Source organism: Lagenorhynchus albirostris, chromosome 4, assembly GCF_949774975.1.
Source record: "Lagenorhynchus albirostris chromosome 4, mLagAlb1.1, whole genome shotgun sequence".
In the NCBI taxonomy this organism is placed as follows: Eukaryota; Metazoa; Chordata; class Mammalia; order Artiodactyla; family Delphinidae; genus Lagenorhynchus; species Lagenorhynchus albirostris.
This window is the reverse complement of record NC_083098.1, coordinates 17,159,108-17,177,929: the sequence shown is the minus strand read 5'-3', so window position 1 is coordinate 17,177,929 and position 18,822 is coordinate 17,159,108. Positions and strand designations below refer to the sequence as shown.

At 39.1% G+C, this 18,822-nt stretch overlaps 1 protein-coding gene across 4 annotated transcripts in view; it reads right to left on the bottom strand.

Moving 5' to 3' along the window:
• Window positions 1-7,553: 7,553 nt before the first annotated feature.
• RAP1GDS1 (Rap1 GTPase-GDP dissociation stimulator 1) overlaps window positions 7,554-18,822 on the bottom strand; it is a 156,618-nt gene continuing 145,349 nt past the window's right edge. For all 4 annotated transcript variants that reach the window (XM_060147589.1, XM_060147590.1, XM_060147592.1 and 1 more), the window contains 2 exons: window positions 18,636-18,764; window positions 7,554-9,348 (listed from right to left, as the gene is read on the bottom strand). In XM_060147589.1, coding sequence (XP_060003572.1) covers window positions 9,221-9,348; window positions 18,636-18,764 — 257 coding nt within the window. In that variant the 3' untranslated portion in view covers window positions 7,554-9,220. The remainder of the gene's footprint in view (window positions 9,349-18,635; window positions 18,765-18,822) is intronic.

Here is an 18,822-nt window from a genome sequence, read left to right as displayed (position 1 = left end):
TTAGCTCCTGGTCTGTGCATTCCCTGGCGGTCTGAGGCGCGGAGACTTACCTGGGCCTCCGCACGCTGGGGGGTGTGAGGAACGTGCTCTCCTTTGGTGCGTTATGTCAGTGAAACATTTAGGAGCAGGCTGTTTCTCTTCAGGGGTGTTTCGGCTGAGAGTGGATTGAAACTTTTAATTGTCTGAGCCTCTTTAAATGAGGAGACTCATAGCTGAAGAGTTGGCTACAAAGAGGAAATTGTGGTTGATCAGGTTATCCCGGGAGTTTGGCAGGTGTTAGAATTCTCTGCTTCTCAAAGAGCAGAGTGTAATCGCTTGGGTTAGCAGGGTCGCGTATTCCATAAGAGCTCCTGAATCACGGGATAAAGGGGGTGGGGAGGATATTTTTGGCCTCAGGAGAAGGGCTGCATTCCTGATCCAGCCAAGAAAGGATGTCCTAAATTCCTACAGTCCCCTCAGGGTGCTGCCAGCCCCAGCCCACTTCTATCAGCAGGATGGCGTGGGTACGGGCATGGGTACGGCTTACAGCTGTTTGGGTTTCCAAGATTCCTGACACTTGACAGTGAGACTGCAGCTGTCACTGGCCTTCAGAATGTCGAGTCTGTTCTCTGAGGGGATAAAAACAATCCAAGTTTGCACAGGTCATAAACATGCCCTGGGGTCAAGTATTTGGACCTCTGTTTGACAAGCCCCTTCCCATGGCGCTGCTTCTCTTCCCCTAAAAATCCCCACCCCTTCTGCTCTGGAAGCAGACAGACTACACGTGAGGTCTCCACAGGGTCAAGCCACGCAGGCTTCCGGGGGCTCTGGAGTTGAGGGGAACAGGGCGGGGTGGGCCAGGTGGGGCCTCTAACAGGCTGGAGACGCACGCCCTGCCCAAAGGCACAGGGTCACAGCCACACACTGCGCTCCTGGGATGCAGAATGCCTGGTTGCCAGCTCTCCCCCTTTTAAAAGAAAAGTCAAATAACTAGATTTTTATGCAAAATCATCCAAAATTTCAGTGTTTACAGCTGTTTGTTTTCTTCTTTCTTTTTCAAAATACCATGTGGAACAAACACAGATGTATGAGGGCCCCCCGTCTGCCGTGGTCTCTAGAGGAAGAAATGGGTTAGCCAGGTCACAGATGCCTCAGGAGTGTTAAATGAGGGCTCTTGTGGAAGAAGAGGCCCTGCACCCCTCCCTCCTCTCTCCATGTGAGTGGTGCCTGAAGTGTGTTTATCACTTGGAACCAATCAGAACGGCGGTTCACAGGCTTGGCAACAGGTGCAGAAGTGTTGGGAGAGGCGGATGACAGTGCTAAGAGGCAATTAGACTCCAATTAGCTGAACACCAGCTCCAGTGGGTACTTGGAGGTGTGCCCTGCGCCACCTCTTTTTAGAGGCCCTCTCTGATACATCTGGTAAGCGGCGCTGGTGAAGGGTGCGTGGGTGTAGCTGATCTAAGGCCCGGATGCCAGGAGGGAGGTGCGGCCACCCCACCCTTGTGACGCCACTACCCCTTGGGGTGGGTCCCCTTAGGAGACTAGCAAGCACTTTGCAGGAGGCAGAGCGTCCAGGAGGTGACACGTACAAGTGGATCAGGAAGAGGCCACATTGAGAAATTGATAAGGGCTCTTGAAGAAGAAAGGAATGGAGTTTCAGATTTAGGATTAGGGGCAGAAAGCAGAGGGGACGTACAGGTCAGATGTTTTGAGTTGGGCATCTGCCCATGCTCACGACTTAGCATTTGAGGTTTGTTTTTCAAAACCTGGAATATGGCTTTAATGTCCAGATGTGGGAAAGCGGCTAAGTAAATTACGGTGCATCCATGTAACTGGAGAACGTGCAGCCATTAAGAATGAGGTTATGAGACAGTTCTTAGTCATGTGGAAAGATGCTTGTTGTGTACATGGAAACAAAGGAGGTAGCTGCATGTGGCGTAACACCTCAACCATGTAAACTATGCAGGCACACGCGGCAGCTGCCGTGGGGAGCACGCCAGAACACCCTTCCCAAGCTGCCTCAGACGAAGCCTGCCTTTTACAGGGTAAGGGACCACCAGATCAGGCATACACGTCCAGAGGCACAGGTAATCTCTGCTTTCCGTCTCTTGCTTTCCTTTGGTCAGTGCAGGGGAAGGCCCTGCGTCTCACAGTGCCCCTGATAAGGGGAACAAGAGGGCAAGGGGTAGGAGAGGGGGAAGCAGGGGATGTCACAGATCGTGTCGATTGTGCTGTTATGAAGCTCAATGGTCACTCTGCTGTGTCACTTCCCCTAACTTCTACTGGGCACCAGGGCGTGCGGGGTGTGGGTGAAAAGAGTGGAATATGAGTCATTAATAACTCCTTCCATACTTACCTGCACGAAAAGGGAAGTCATTATAGGAGAGGCATGGTGGAGAGTGGGATACATTCTAGAACCGTAAGAAAACGGAGGGTGAGGGTGAAGGAACTGTGTACGGATAGTTGGCACCAACTGAAGTTAGGGACTATTTTGGGTTCCTGCAGAGATGAGTCTAAAATCAAAGCCGCTCTGGTTAATATTTCCTCCCCATGGTTCCCTCTGACCAGGGCAGCACTTTATCTTTTACTGTTGGGTTGCAATCTTAAGAGTATGATTCAGCCTTTACCTCCTTCATAAGTTCTAGGTAATCGCAGGTATTCATCTGATGTGCTTATGTTAGACACGGGGAAGAACGGAGCGCCGAGAAGCAGAGCAGACACCCCTGAAGAGCGCTCAAGGTCAAAGGCAGCTGACCTTCTCTGGTCCTGGTGGTGGGGTGATGGTGACCGCACGAGAGCTCTGTGAGATGTCCTCAAAGGAGCAGGGGTTTTTCATCTGAGGGCACGGACACCCTAAGGGCAGGGGTGTAGCCAGCTTCCCAGCAGGCTTAGCTCTGTATGACAGTTCATTAAAAATGAACCAAAGAAACCACAAAAACACCATTTGGCTAGAAGGGAGGCCTATTTTAAAGTAGATATGGTTATAAAATTCAAAGTGAGAATTCATATAGGAATTTATTTTTGACAGTAATCTGAGGGTATAGTTTGAGTTTCTTTCCTTCAGGATTCCTGGGAATCAATAAATGACAAAATAACTACTGCAATAGTAAGTGATATCTGTCAAGTATACTTGAAAATCAGATTTTTTAAAAAACTTAAGTACAGTTGATGTACAATATAATGTTTCAAGGGTACAACATAGTGATTTGACATTTAAATACATTATGAAATAATCACCATGTCTAGTAACAAGTTATTACAGTATTATTGACTATATTCCCTATGCTGTGTATCACATCCCCGTGACTTTATAACTAGAAATCTGTACCTCTTAATCCCCTTCATCCGGCTATACACCCCTCTCCCCTCTGGCAACCACCAGTTTGTTCTCTGTATCTGTGAGTCTGCTTCTGTTTTGTTTTTGTTGTTTTTAGATTCCAAGTATAAGTGAATCGTATGGTGTCTGTCTTTCTGTCTTACTTCACTCGGCATAATATCCTCTAGATCCAGCCACGGTGTTGCACATGCTGAGAGTTCACTCTTTTTTTATGACTGAGTAATATTTCATTGTAAATACAGTTAACCCTTAAACAACACAGGTTTCAACTGCATGGGTCCACTTATACGTGGATTTTTTTCAATAAAAACTACAGTGCTACACAATCTGTGGTTGGTTGATTTCACAGATGCAGGACCATGGATACAGAGGGCCAACTATGGTACTTGAGCGTCCATGGAGTTTTGGTATCTGAGGCAGGTCCTGGAACCAATCCCCAGTGGATGTCAAGGTACGACTGTATACACCACTTTACACATTCATCTATTGATGGACACTTAGGTTGCTTCCATATCTTGAGCATAGGGGTGCATATGTCTTTTCAAACTAGTGTTTTTGTGTTCTTTGGGTAAATACACAGAAGGGGAGTTGCTGGATTGTATTGCAGTTCTATTTTTAATTTTTCAAGGAACACTAAATCCAACCATAGATCTTCTAAAAATATGTATAAAGTTTATATACTGGAAATCTGGGTTAAAGCTTTAAAATTTTTTATCTTGAGATAACAGAAATCTAATAAAGATGTTTTGAATTATTTAATTTAAAAAAATCCCAAACTTGAGACTAAGAGGCTTCAAAGTATGACAGGATTAGGCTTTAAACTTCCTTGATGAAGATAAAAAAACCTAGCTAATTTTCTTAAAACCTAATCCTGAAACAGAAAATTCTCTATATATGTGACCAACACCAACTAAACACTATAAAGTTCCACACACCACTGAATGTGGTTTTACCTTTGTATGGTTAAGCAGATTAATGCAAGATTGCACACATGCCTACCAGCAAAACCACAGATCTCTGAGTCATGGATAAGTTCTAAGAATGTACTCTGAGGTTGGGGGTGAATATGAAAATGAAGTTTTTTTTTTTTTTTAGATTGTAGATGGTATTTGAATCAAGTCACTTCTCCCCTGAGCCCCTGTGTCCATGACTTAACCATCCTACTTGCTCCATTTTTACTCCTTTAAAGCTGCATTCATAATGCTGGGGATCAGAGAAACCATTAATCCACTCGGGAGAAGACATCACCCTGATCCTCCAGTTTGCTTAGGAGGTGGGAGGCTCTACCTTTCTCTTTGGACAAATGTGACATCAGGCAGTAGAAAAGCCAGGGACTGAGGAAACCAATGTCAGGAGAACCCAGGCATCAGTTCCTACCTGGCTTAAGTTTGGTCTAATTATAATTGGTTCCAGTATATAAATGAATTGTTGCCATATTAAATGTCTATCTAGTGTTATAAATCAGACAGATGCATATTGTCCATTTCTGAAATGATGACAGATTACAATCTCTGTGGCCATGGCTAAAAAGCTCAATTTGGTAAAAGGGTTTGTTTGTTTTTCTGGGAAGAAACAAAGTAAGGATAAGGAAATAAGGAACTTCAAAAAGTCAACTGAGAAGGAAAGAATAAATAAATTGAACTTAGGAGCATAAGTTCCATGCAAAGCTCACTTTTTCCTTCAAATACTGTAGGTTACCATTCATGGCATACAAGGAACTAATAACTTACCCCTGGAAACCTCCAACAAGGGACTCTGCCTGTCTAGTCAAGAAGCATAATGATAAATGGGTGGGTTCTATTACAGGATTCAGAGCACAGTTACCATAAACCTTTATGCAAAACACACAGCATTTATATATAAGAAAAGATGAAAGACATATGAGAAGTATATATATTAAAAAGGTGTATTTTATATGTACTGATAAAAAGTTGGCAGCACTGAAAATGGGAAGGGGGGATTGTTTTGTTTCTATACTGAGGAAAAACTCAGTACTACAGCTTTTATCTATATTGACTTAGTAATAATACTAATAAAAGCTAATATCACTGAGCAAGTACTGTTATTCCCACTTTACAGATGAAGAGGTCTGAGACAGGAAGAGGAAGTACTACAGTGGGAGCTACACTGAAAGGCCTTCTCTGCCCACCTGGCCATCTTAGTTTCAGGGGGAAGGAGGTAAGAGGTTATACACTCTGTATGGAGGATAACTGGGTGCTCCTCAAACTATTAATAGACACTATTAATACATTATTAATACACTATTAATAGAGACAGAGTCTACTATCAAAAAAATTTCTCTGAAGTCAGACAAATATCTAAATCTCAATTTCTCTATCAATCTCTCTAGAACTAATTCTATTTGGCTTTTGTTCTTTGAATTCCTTTAGCCAGGAATCCTGTAGGGGGAAGGTGGGGAATATAGTTTAGGCCATAAGATGTCACAGTTCCCTCCAGCTTTACCGTCAACCCCCGAAAGTTTGAATTGTCACAAAAACCCTGGGAAGGAGGAATTATTAAACTCAATGAGAAAACAGGCCCAGAGAGTTTAAGTAATTGGCAATGGTCACATAGGTAGTAAGTAAGAGAATCAGAATGTGACTACGGAAGAGGCAGTATCCAGAGACCTTACTCTTTCCACTTATCACACTTTTCAAATAGTTTCCACAACATTTTAGTAAGACAGACCTTTAAAACATATCTGTGTGCCACATGACATATAATGATGTATCTTTGTATGTAAACTAAGAGATCACATCTGTGAAAAAAAAAACCCTCAATTTTCCTGCTTACAGCCATGAAGATTCACCCCAGATATCATTAAGTGCTTTTTTTTTTTTTTTGCGGTACGCGGGCCTCTCACTGTTGTGGCCTCTCCCGTTGCGGAGCACAGGCTCTGGACGCGCAGGCTCAGCGGCCATGGCTCACGGGCCCAGCCGCTGCGCGGCATGTGGGATCCTCCCGGACCAGGGCACGAACCCGTGTCCTCTGCATTGGCAGGCGGACTCTCAACCACTGTGCCACCAGGGAAACCCCTCATTAAGTGCTTTTTAATAGACACTTGTATGATTCAAATGTATGGCTTCCTAGAGTTAAGAAGTGTCTTTTAAGCTTATTGATTATAGTAACAGCTGGATACAAAGGATAATGCTTACCTGAGTAACAGACATCTTCACCCCTTATGTTCAACAGAATTAGATAATAAGCCTTCTAATGATACCAAGGAGTATTTCTTTTTGAAATCTTCACATGCAGTGGTTTCTCAGAACACTTCACCCTAATGCTTATATCTGAGAGCATTCTGTTCCACCCAAGAGGAAACTGTATTAGAACTGAAAAATTTTGTTCCACATCTCCACTGTTATCAGATAGTATGCTCAAAGCATGTTTTATCAAGGAAGACACAGGATTATGGGCCAGTATTTAATCAATTTTGCTTTGAGCACAGTGAAGTTACACTCTGGGTGGGTGGTTAGCAAGATTCCAAGGAGCTAATGGGACTGGGAGGGAGGAAAGGAGGACATTCCAGTGCATTTCACTCAGACATCTCCTTCCCTCTAAGTTTTGGCCTTTTTGCTTTTCATCTATGCTCTAGTCCTGGCACAAAGTGGTAATGAAAGTTTTGTTTTGCGGCTCCTCCCATCTTTCCCTTAGAATGCACTCTTAGTGAGTAGCAAACTAACGTAAAGGTGGTCTCTAAAACTAAGACCAAGTAGTAGGAGAGGGATGGTATTGTCTGTGGACTCCCACCCACTGCCCTGGCACAGCAGCACATCACCGAGTTTGGTGGAGCCCTGTTATCATAAGGGCACAGCCTCTGGTCTGGTCACGCCGCAGAACAACTGGTGATTTGAATTGCATTTTGTTTTGCTGAAGATGAGAGCTCCTAGCATATCAGCAAATTGATTGCTGGCAGCTGTGGCCCAGACAGTATTTTTTTTTTTTTTTTTTCTCAAGTCCGTGCTTTTTGGACGCTTCTGTTCCGCGGTTTTCTATATAATGCTTTTCAATACAGACAGATCTTACTATCAAAAAAGGAAAATTCTCTGAAGTCAAACAAATACCTACATCTCAATTTCTCTAACAATCTATCTAGAAATAGTTCAGGCACTCTGGAAGTTTCATGGAAGTAGGGATTCATTCAACAAATACTTACTGAGCACCAACAATGAGCAGGCACTGTTCTAGGAGCTGGAAATAGAAGTAAAATATACAAATAAACCAAATGATGTCATTACAGTTTATATACTGTTTATTTAGTTATTAATATGGACAGCCTATTATGCAACATTACAGATGTCTTTCAAAATCTAAAATAAAATATAGTCCACTATCCAGCCCAGGAGAAGACAATGAACCAGATCGTTCTTACAGTAAATGTAGCAAAAGCGCTCACAATAACCGTCCTTTGCTTGGACATCAGAGGGAACAGTCACTCAAAAAGTTCTTTACCTCCACTGGGGTTTTAACTTTCTCGAATTACAGCTATTTCAGAGTCAGAAGTCCAACTTCGATCACCCCATAGAGATGCGCAGCATCAATTCTGGAGAGCAAGGAGCCCACCTTACCTTTCAGCCAGTATTTGTCAAACACGGGCATTCGGAGAAGGCAGGTATGTCACAGGGATGTTCATGTGTTTCAAAGCTCTAAGACCCGTTTGGTGTGGTGGTAGCAGTGAAGAGTGTACTACATTCTGCCAAGGGGGCTTCTGACCTCTTCAGTCTTGGCACTTGGCACTGTCACTTTCCGATAGGCTTTATGATCCACTGCAGTTCTCTGTGGAAAGTGGAGGTGGGAAACTCTAACAGCTACTGGGATGAGGCCATGTGCAGAATGAACTGGACTGGCTACTATGGCTTTTATGACCTTCCTTTCTTTAGTCTAGACAAACACTTCTTAATCTTTTTTCATATGCCCTGCTAGTTCTCATATAAAATTTAAAAGGGTTAAAAGACCAAGGAAACTTCTTGCTTTCAAGCTGAATGGTGAAAAACAGGAAAAAAAAAATCCATTTTCTAAAGAGCTGTACTCAACTTTCTCAGTTGAAAACAAATGCCAAGTGACTTTTAAAGAGATGTGGTGAACAATGTTGATTAACTGACAGAAGAAATTCTGAGGTGAAACTGTACATATATCAGAATCTAAAATACAGGCAAAAAACAAGATGTACTAGTGTACTATTCTTCAACCCCTTAGTTTCATGCTGAAAACTACAAATGTTTTCAGCATCAGGCTACTGATGACGGCCAGTTAAATATGACACAGAAAACCTTAGAAAGTCTTGCCAAGTTTGTGGCAGTTTCAAGAGTCTACAAAGGAAGAAGAAGAAACCAGAGGGTAAAGAGCGAGAGCATTGGACTTTATTTAACTCTAGGTACCATGGGTTTGACATTAGCAGGTAAGACTAATGAATAAGCAGCCATACAGGTTTTTTGGTCACTGTGCTTTCCAAGCACCAAGAAATGGAGCTATTTTTACTATTCAGTTCCATCTTTCATAAGCTAGTCAGATCCTGCTGCATTCTCATTTGTTTCTAATTAATTTACCAGTACATTATTATGTAGTCTACCAAGGACGAGGAGCAAGTCATTGTGTAGTACCAAGTTTACGTCATCATCATAGGACTACAACATGCACATTCTACTTAATGTAGCTCAAGCAACAGGAATACAAGGAAACAGTTATGGGGTGGAGACTTGTTTTTGACAAATTCATGTTCACACTAACTAACTAACTAACTATGGGTTTAGAAATCTTAGTGGGAAGGTACCTACAGCAGTTCTTCAATTGGCATTGGAACATTACACGCATGCACAAGTGATATGGAAGAGAATGAAGCAGAAGAGGCAGCTGGATGGAGGACAAAGGGGAAATGAGGGGTGTATCAGGGAGGGGTAGTTCTCAGCTTTCCACAGCAAGTCTCTGCTCTGTGAGAGAAGCCTGTTGAGCAACACTTTTGTTCTCATGACTGCGAAGTTTGGATACAACATCTAGAAAGGCCAAATCCTGTACTTCCTTGTGTAGAGATTCTGGAAGACAAAAACAAGGCACCAGGTATGCTTCTATTAGGTTGTTCTAATCTTTCTTACTATACACTCGACCTAAAACATATACCCAAAATGCTCATTTAAATGATACCGAGTTATAAAACTAGGAACAATTCTGGAAAAAGACAGAGCAGTAGCCTAGAAATGTCTTTTTTAGGGATGTTAGAATAAAAAAATCAGAAACCCTTTATAAAAATAAATCATATGTCAAGTTCTACAGTCAAAGGTTGATTAAAATAATGAGTTATAATTAAAACACAGCTCATTGTATGATTTCAAGGTTCAGTTATACACTCCTAACTTAACCCTATCATCAGTTCAAATATGAAGTCCAATACTTACGGAAAAATCTTAGATCTGTTTCAAATTAATTTTGTGGCAAACAAAAAGGTTATTACCTCACATCCTTTCAACAAATTTCTGTGATAGGAAATCTAAAAAGGAGCCTACTATATCTTCCTCTTTCTGGTTTTCTTGCTCTATTTAACTTCAGTTACAGTAAAATACAGGATTCCTCTTAAGTCCGGTAAGTTTAATGTAATTAGCATCCCTCAAACTGATGTGTTTATTTTGATAAAACTGAGGTATAAAACCAGAACCAGCTGGAGTAGCAATACTCATATCAGCCAAAATAGACTGCAAAATAAAGACTGTTACAAGAGACAAAGAAGGACACTATGTAATTAATGATCAAGGGATCAATCCAAGAAGGAGATATAACAATTTTAAATATATATGCACCCAACACAGGAGCACCTTAAAGGCAAATACTAACAAACAGCCATAAAAGGAGAAACTGACAGTAACACAATAATAGTGGGGGACCTTAACACCCCACTTTCATCAATGGACAGAGCATCCAGACAGAAAAACCAATAAGGAAACACAGGCCTTAAATGACACATCAGACCAGATGGACTTAATTGATATTTATAGAGCATTCCATCCAAAAGCAGCAGAATACACAGTCTTCTCAAGTGCACATGGACATTCTCCAGGACTGATCACATGTTGGGCCACAAAGCGAGCCTTGGTAAATTTAAGAAAATTGAAATCTTATCAAGCAAATTTTCTAACCAAAACGCTATGAGATTTGAAATTAACTACAAGGAAAAAACTGTAAAAAACACAACATGTGGAGGCTAAACAATATGCCACTAAACAACCAATGAATCACTGAAGAAATCAAAGAGGAAATCATAAAATACCTAGAGCCAAATGACAACGAAAACACAACAGTCCAAAACCTATGGGACACAGCAAAAGCAGTCCTAAGAAGGAAGTTTACAACAATACAATCTTACCTCAGGAAATAAGAAGAATCTCAAACAACCTAACCTTACACTTAAAGCAACTAGAGAAAGAAGAAGTAACAAAACCCAAAGTTAGTAGAAGGAAAGAAAGCATAAAGATCAGAGCAGAAATAACTGTAATAGAGCCAAAGAAAATGATAAAAAAGATCAAGGAAACTAAAAGCTGGTTCTTTGAAAAGATAAACAAAATTGATAAACCTTTAGCCAGACTCATCAAGAAAAAACAGGGGAGTGGGCTGAAATCAATAAAATTAGAAATGAAAAAGGAGAAGTTACAATGGACACCACAGAAAATCAAAGGATCATAAGAGACTACTACAAGCAACTATATGCCAATAAAATGGACAACACAAAAGAAATGGACAAATTCTTAGAAAGGTGCAATCTCCCAAGACTGAACCAGGAAGAAACAGAAAATATGAACAGACCAGTTACAAGTACTGAAATGGAAGCTATGATTAAAAAACTCCCAACAAACCAAAGTCCTGGACCAGATGGCTTCACAGGCAAATTCTATCAAACGTTTAGAGAAGATCTAACACCTATCCTTCTGAAACTATTCCAATAAGATCACAGAGGAAGGAACAATCCCAAACTCATTCTATGAGGCTACTATCACCCTGATACCAAAACCAAACAAAGGTACCACAAAAAAAGAAAGTTATAGGCCAATATCATTGATGAACGGAGATGCAAAAATCGTCAACGAAACACTAGCAAACCAAATCCAACAATACATTAAAAGGATCACACATCATGATCAAGTGGGATTTATCCCAGGGATGCAAGGATTCTTCAATATATGCAAATCAATCACTGTGATACACCACATCAAAAAGTAGAAGAATAAAAACCATATGATCATCTCAATAGATGCAGAAAAAAGCTTTTGACAAAATTCAACACCCTTTTATGATAAAAGCTCTCTACAAAGTGGGCATAATAAAGGCCATATATGACAAACCTACAGCTAACAATGGTGAAAAGCTGAAAGCATTTCCTCTAAGATCAGGAACAAGACAAGGAGCTCATCAGTGAATTCGGTAAAGCTGCAGGATACAAAATTAATATACACAGAAATCTGGTGCATTTCTATACATTAACAACAAAAGATCAGAAAGAGAAATGAAAGAAACAGTCCCATTTACCATCTCATCAAAAAGAATAAAATACATAGGAATAAACTTACCTAAGAAGGCAAAAGACCTGTACTCTGAAAACTATAAGACACTGATGAAATAAATTGAAGATGACACAAACAGATGGACAGATATACTGTACAATGTTCTTGGATTGGAATAATCAATATTGTCAAAATGATGATACTACCCAAGGCGGTCTACAAATTCAATGCAATCCCTATCGAATTACCAATGGCATTTTTCACAGAACTAGAACAAAAAATCTAAAAATCTGTATGGAGACACAAAAACCCCCAAATACCCAAAGCAATCCTGAGAAGTAAAAACGGAGCTGGAGGAATCAGGCGCCCTGACGTCGGACTATACCACAAAGCTACAGTCATCAAAACAGTATGGTACTGGGACAAAAACAGAAATATAGATCAATGGAACAGGATAGAAAGCCCAGAAATAAACACACACATGTATGGTCAATTAATCTATGACAAAGGAGGCAACACTATACAATGGAGAAAAGACAGTCTCTTCAATAAATGGTGCTGATAAAACTGGACAGCTACATGTAAAAAAAATGAAATTAGAACATCCTTTAACACCATACACAAAAATAAATTCAAAATGGATTAAAGACCTAAATGTAAGACTGGATACTATAAAACTCTTAGAGGAAAACATAGGCAGAACACTCTATGACATAAATCACAGCAATATCTTTTTCAACCCATATCCTCGAGTAATGGAAATAAAAACAAAAATAAACAAATTGGACCTAATTAAACTCAAAAGCTTTTGCACAGCAAAGGAAACCATAAACGAAGTGAAAAGACAACCCACAGAATGGGAGAAAATACTTGCAAATGATGCGACTGACAAAGGATTAGTCTCCAAAATTTACGAAGAGCTCATGTAGCTCAATATCAGAAAAAAAAAAAACAACCCAATCAAAAAATGGGCAGAAGACCTAAATAGACACTTCTCCAAAGAAGATATATAGATGACCAAGTGGCACAAGAAAAGATGCTTAACATCGCTAATTATTAGAGAAATGAAATCAAAACCGCAATAAGATTCTACCTCACACCAGTCGGAATGGCCATCATCAAAAAGTCTACAAACAATAAATGCTGGAGAGGGTGTGGAGACAAGGGAACCCTCCTACACTGTTGGTGGGAACGTAAATTTGTATAGCCAGTATGGAGAACAGTATGGAGGTCCCTTAAGAAACTAAACACAGACCTACCATATGATCCAGTAATCCCAGTCCTGGGCATATATCTGGAGAAAAACATGGTCCGAAAAGATACACGCACCCCGATGTTCACCACAGCACTGTTTACAATGGCCAAGACGTAGCACAACCTAAATGTCCACTGACAGATGAATGGATAAAGAAGATGTGGTACATATATATATAGTGGAATATTACTCAGCCATTAAGAAGAATGAAATAATGCCATTTGCAGCAATATGGATGGACTGAAGATTATACTAAGTGAAATAAGACAGAGAAAGACAAATATCATATGATATTGCTTATATGCAGAATCTAAAGGAAAAAAAGATACAAATGAACTTATTTACAAAACAGAAACAGACTCACAGACTTAGAGAATGAACTTTTGGTTACCAGGGGTGGAGGCGGGGGTGGGACAGATTGGGAGCTTGGGATTGACATATACACACAACTATATATAAAATAGATAACCAACAAGGACCTAGCGTGCAGCACAGGGAACTCTGCTCAATACCCTGTAATAATCTAAATGGGAAAAAGTTTTGAAAAAGAATAGATACATGTACACGTATAACTGAATCACACTGTTGTACACCTGAAACTAACACAACATTGTTAACTATACTCCAATATAAAATTAAAATTTTAAAAAATAAATAAAACATTCACTAATAGACTATAATGGTAAAACTAATAATAAAAATAATCAGTTTCATTACAACGTAATAAAATAAAAATAAACATAGTGGAAAGGCTAAAAAAATACAAAAAATGAAACCAGAACCAACGTTTTTAGCAGAAATGGAAAAATCCATTTTAAAATTCAGATGGAATCTCAAGGGACTCCAGATATCTAAAACAATCTTGAAAAAGAATAAAGTTGGAGGTCTTACACTTCCTAATTTCAAAACTTACTACAAAGCTACAATAATCAAAACAGTGTGGTGCTGATATAAAGACAGAGAGATTAACAGAATAGAACAGAAAACCCAGAAATAAGCCCTCACATATATGGTCAAATAATTTTCAACATGGGTGTCAAGACCATTCAATGACAAAAGGACAGTCTTTTCAACAAATGGTGCTGGTAATATCCACAGGAGAAAAATGAGGTTGGTCCCTTACCTTACATCACATACAAAAGTTAACTCAAAATAGATCAAAGACCTGAACATAAGAGCTAAAACTGTAAGATTCTGAAAGAAAACATAGGGGTAAGACTTCATGACATTAAGTTTAGTAATGATCTTTTGGATATGCATGAAAAGCACAGGCAACAAAAGGAGAAATAGATAAACTGGACTTTATCAAAATTAAAAACTGTGTATCAAAGGACACAACAGTGAAAAGGCAACCCTTGGAATAGGAGAAAATACGTGCAAATCATATATCCAATAAGCATTTAATACACAGAACATATAGAGAACTTTTCCAAAAACAACCCAAATAAAAAATGGGCAAAGCACTTGACTAAACATATCACCAAAGAAGATAAGATATACAAATGGCCAATAAGCAAATGAAAAGATCCCCAACATCACTAATCATCAGGCGAAAGCAAATCAAAACTACAATAAGATACCACCTGACAACCATTAGGATGGCTATTATCAAAACAAATAACAAATATTAGCGAGGATGTAGAAACTGGAACCCATGTGCACCTCTGGTGGAAATGTAAAATGGTGCAGACACTGTGGAAAACAGTACAGTGGTTCCTCAAAAAATTAAGCATAGAATTACTGTATTATCTAGCAATTCCACTTCTGTGTATATAAGCAAAATAACTGAAAGCAGGAACTCAAACAGATATTTGTGCATTCATGGTCATAGTGGCATTATTCACAATAGCCAAAAGGTGAAAATAACCCAAATGTCCACTGATGGATGAATGGATAAACAAAATGTAATATATACAAACAACGGAACATTATTTAGCCTTAAGAAGCAATGGAATTCTGACACATGCTACAACATAGATGAGCCTTGAAGACATTATGCTAAGGGAAATAAGCCAGACACAAAAGGAAAAATATTGTATGATTCCACTTACATGGGGTACCATGAGTAGTCAAATTCATAAAGAGAGAAAATAAAATGGTGGTTGCCAAAAGCTGGGGAGATGGGTGATTAGGGAGTTACTGTTTAAAGAGTATGGAGTTTCAGTTTGGAAAGAAGAAAAAGGTCTGGAGATGAATGGTGGGGATGGTTGCACAGTGATATGAATGTACTTAATCCACTGAACTGTACACTTAAAATGGTTCAAATGGCAAATTATATGTATATTTTACATTAAGAAAATGCCTGAACAATTATGAACATGCTTGAAACAAATGAGATCACAGCAAGGAAACAGAAGATATAAAGAAGAGAATAGAAATTTTAGAACTCAAAACTATAGTACCTGCAACAAAAAGCTTGATAAGCCTATCAAGACAGAAGAAAGAAGAGAAGACAGAGAAGAAAGAAGAAATAATCAGTGAACTTAAAGCAATACAAAGCAATAAAGCAATACAAATTACCCCATCTGAACAACGGAGAGATAATAAACTGGAAAAAAAATGAACAAAACCTCAGGGACCTGTGGGATATAACTAAAGAGCTCACATTTATGTCAGAAGAGGCCTTGAAGGAGAAGAGAAATAAGGTGGGACTGAAAAGGTACCTGAAGGAACATGGTTAAAAACTTCCCAAATTTAGCAAAAGACATAGCGTACAGATTCAAGAAGCTGAGCAAGCCCTAAACAGGATAATCCTAAAGAAATCTATGCCAAGACACATCATATTCAAACTTTTGAAAACTAAGAGAAAAAGTCTTGAGACAGAAATGACACCTTACCTACAAGGGAAAAAACAGCGAGATAGTGGATTTCTCATAAGAAACTATGGAGGCCAGAAGAAAGTGGCACAACATTTTTCATGTTCTGAAAGAAAAGAACTGTCAACCCAGAATTCTATACACAGAGAAAATATTTTTCAGAAATGAAAAAGAAATCAAGATATTCTCAACGAAAATGAATAAATAAGGAATAATAAAGGAAATGAGAATTTGTCACAAACAGACCTAACCTAAAAGAATGGCTAAAGGAAGTTCTCCAAACAGAAAGGGAATAAAAGGAATTTTGGAACATCAGAAAGAACAGATATAGCAAATACATATAGATAAATACAATAGGCTTTCCTTTTATCAAGAGTTTTCTGGATTATGTTTGATGGTTGAAAACAAAAATTATAACACTAATGTGGTTCTAAATGTATACAGAGGAAATATCACTAATTTGAAAAGACATATGCACCCCATGTTCATTGCATCATTACTTAGAAAAGCCAAGATACAGCAGCAACTTACATGTCTATGGATACGTGAATGAGTAAAGAAATTATGGTGTGTGTATATAATGGAATATTATTCAGCCATAAAAAGAATGAAATCTTGCCATTTGTGACAATATGGCTGGACCTTGAGGGCATTATTCTAAGTGAAATGAGACAGAGAAAGACAAATACCATATGATCTCTCTTATATGTGGAATCTAAAAACCAAGTTCATAGATACAAAGAATAGATTGGTGGTTGCAGGGGACAGGGATTGGGGTTGGGAGAAATGGGTGAACTTTTAAAAATTAATTTAAATAAATGGAATAAATATTAAAAACTGCAATAATAAAAAAACCCAAAGAAATAGTAAATGATTTTTGCTTACTGATTAAACAACACACAAACTTTTTGTTTCCCACTGCTCTCCAACTTGGGTATCATATTACAGTAAAAAAATAAAAAATCTTACCGGTTACCCAAATAATATTTCTATTTTTCTCTAACAGTGCATCACTAAAAATACTGGCCCTGGAAAAATTCAGAAAATAACCAAAGGAAATACTTCCTTAACTAAAGACTTAACACAAGAGTGTCTTGACCATTTATTTATTGGTCAAATTGAGAATGGATGCACTCTTTGTAAAGGAGAATTTTAACATTTGAGGGGTTGCCCAAGCAGGATTTGTGGAAAGGATCAACAATTACCTCAAAGAATGCAAGCAAAGCAGAGGTTACTGGGGCATTCGTCAGTACAGCAGCATAGAACAGAAAACTCTACTGTGGGTAATGCAGACAGAGCCATACCAGCAACATCCAAAAAGATGGAGCCTCAAGCCCAGGGATTCCATGCTTCCAGTTCCTTTAGCAAAGCTGATGCAACTGCAGAGACAGAGGCATCAAACCACTTTGACCTGATGCCATTACACAGTCCATTCATTTAATTCTCCTTGTTCTGATCAAAGCTCATCAAGCAACCCTTGATGCCTGTCTGCCCTGAAGGAGTCAATGAGCCAGACATGTGCACCTGGGGTGTTCTGAGATCAGTGGCAGGCATACTTCTCATTATATATAAGTAAACTAACATTCTGGTTTTGTACTTGGATAAGGTGAGCCTGCCCCAGGAGTCATATCCACCCTCGGTGTGTGCACAAAAAAGTCCACCTAGAAACGCAACTCTGCCCATCAAGGCTCACTACCAGAGGTGCTTTCCCGACACCCACCCCCTCTACTGCCCATCATTTGGGTTGTTACCACCACCTTGAAAGTGCCTGTCACTAACCAGACAGGACAATTTATGTTCACCACTCCTCACCCAGCACCACTGCAATGTCCCTGCTCGCTTCCTTCACTGTCTTGGCTTCCTCGTCTAACCAATGGTAGTAATAATAATGATGACCAACTTTGTGGATGAAATTATGTAATCTTTAAGCATTAAAAAAAAAGGTGGGGGGATGACAGAGTGGATTAAAAAACATGACCCAACAATATGCTGCCTACACTTCAAATACAAGATAACGCAGACTGAATCTGAAAGGGTAGAAAAAGATCACGTGAATGTTATTCAAAAGAAGGTAGGAGTAGCTATATTAATAGCAGATAAAGTAGACTTCAGAGCAAAGAAAACTACCAGAGACAGAGAGGAACATTACATAACGATAGAAAGGTAAATCCACGAGGAAGGGTGTATGCACCTGCCAACTGAGCTGCAAAATGTATGAAGCAAAACCTGATAGAACTGAAGGGAGATACAGACAAATCAACAATAATAGCTGGAGACTTCAACACCCCTCTCTCAGTAATTGACAGACCGAGTAGAAAATCAGCAAGAATACAGAAACACCATTACCAAACAAAAGGATCTAATTGACATTTATAGAACTCACCACTCGATAACAGCAGGATACATGTTCTTTTCAAGTGGTCCATGAAATGTATAACAAGATATGCTAATGATTTCTTGAACAAACTCCTTAGCTAATATCATGGTATACAAAATCAGAATTTGTTCTTTATATAAAATATTTTAGGGTTAATGAAACTTAAAGGTATTAATTTTTTAACACTGACTTTTGCCTATATTTGCTATATAACACTTTTCATTATTAAGAATCTTTTGGGAGTATTTGCAGTGTAAAAGTAATCCTGTATCTTCCATAAACTAATTTCTAATGCTTTTAAAACCCAAAGCCACCATTTACTATTATTTTATATTTAATGTCAACCATATGTTGATGAATATCAAATGACAGAGGAAATACGTACCAGATCCCATGAGAGCACAGATCAGGACCATGGAATTATATTTGATTTCAGGAGCACTTCTCTCATCTGCTAGCAGTGTGTGTAAAATCTGTACAAGTTTAGCACTTTCTAGATCTTTCTCAGCAGTGCCTGGAACATGAAACCAAGTATCAGTTATATTCACTGGGTATGAACCTGGGACAATCTG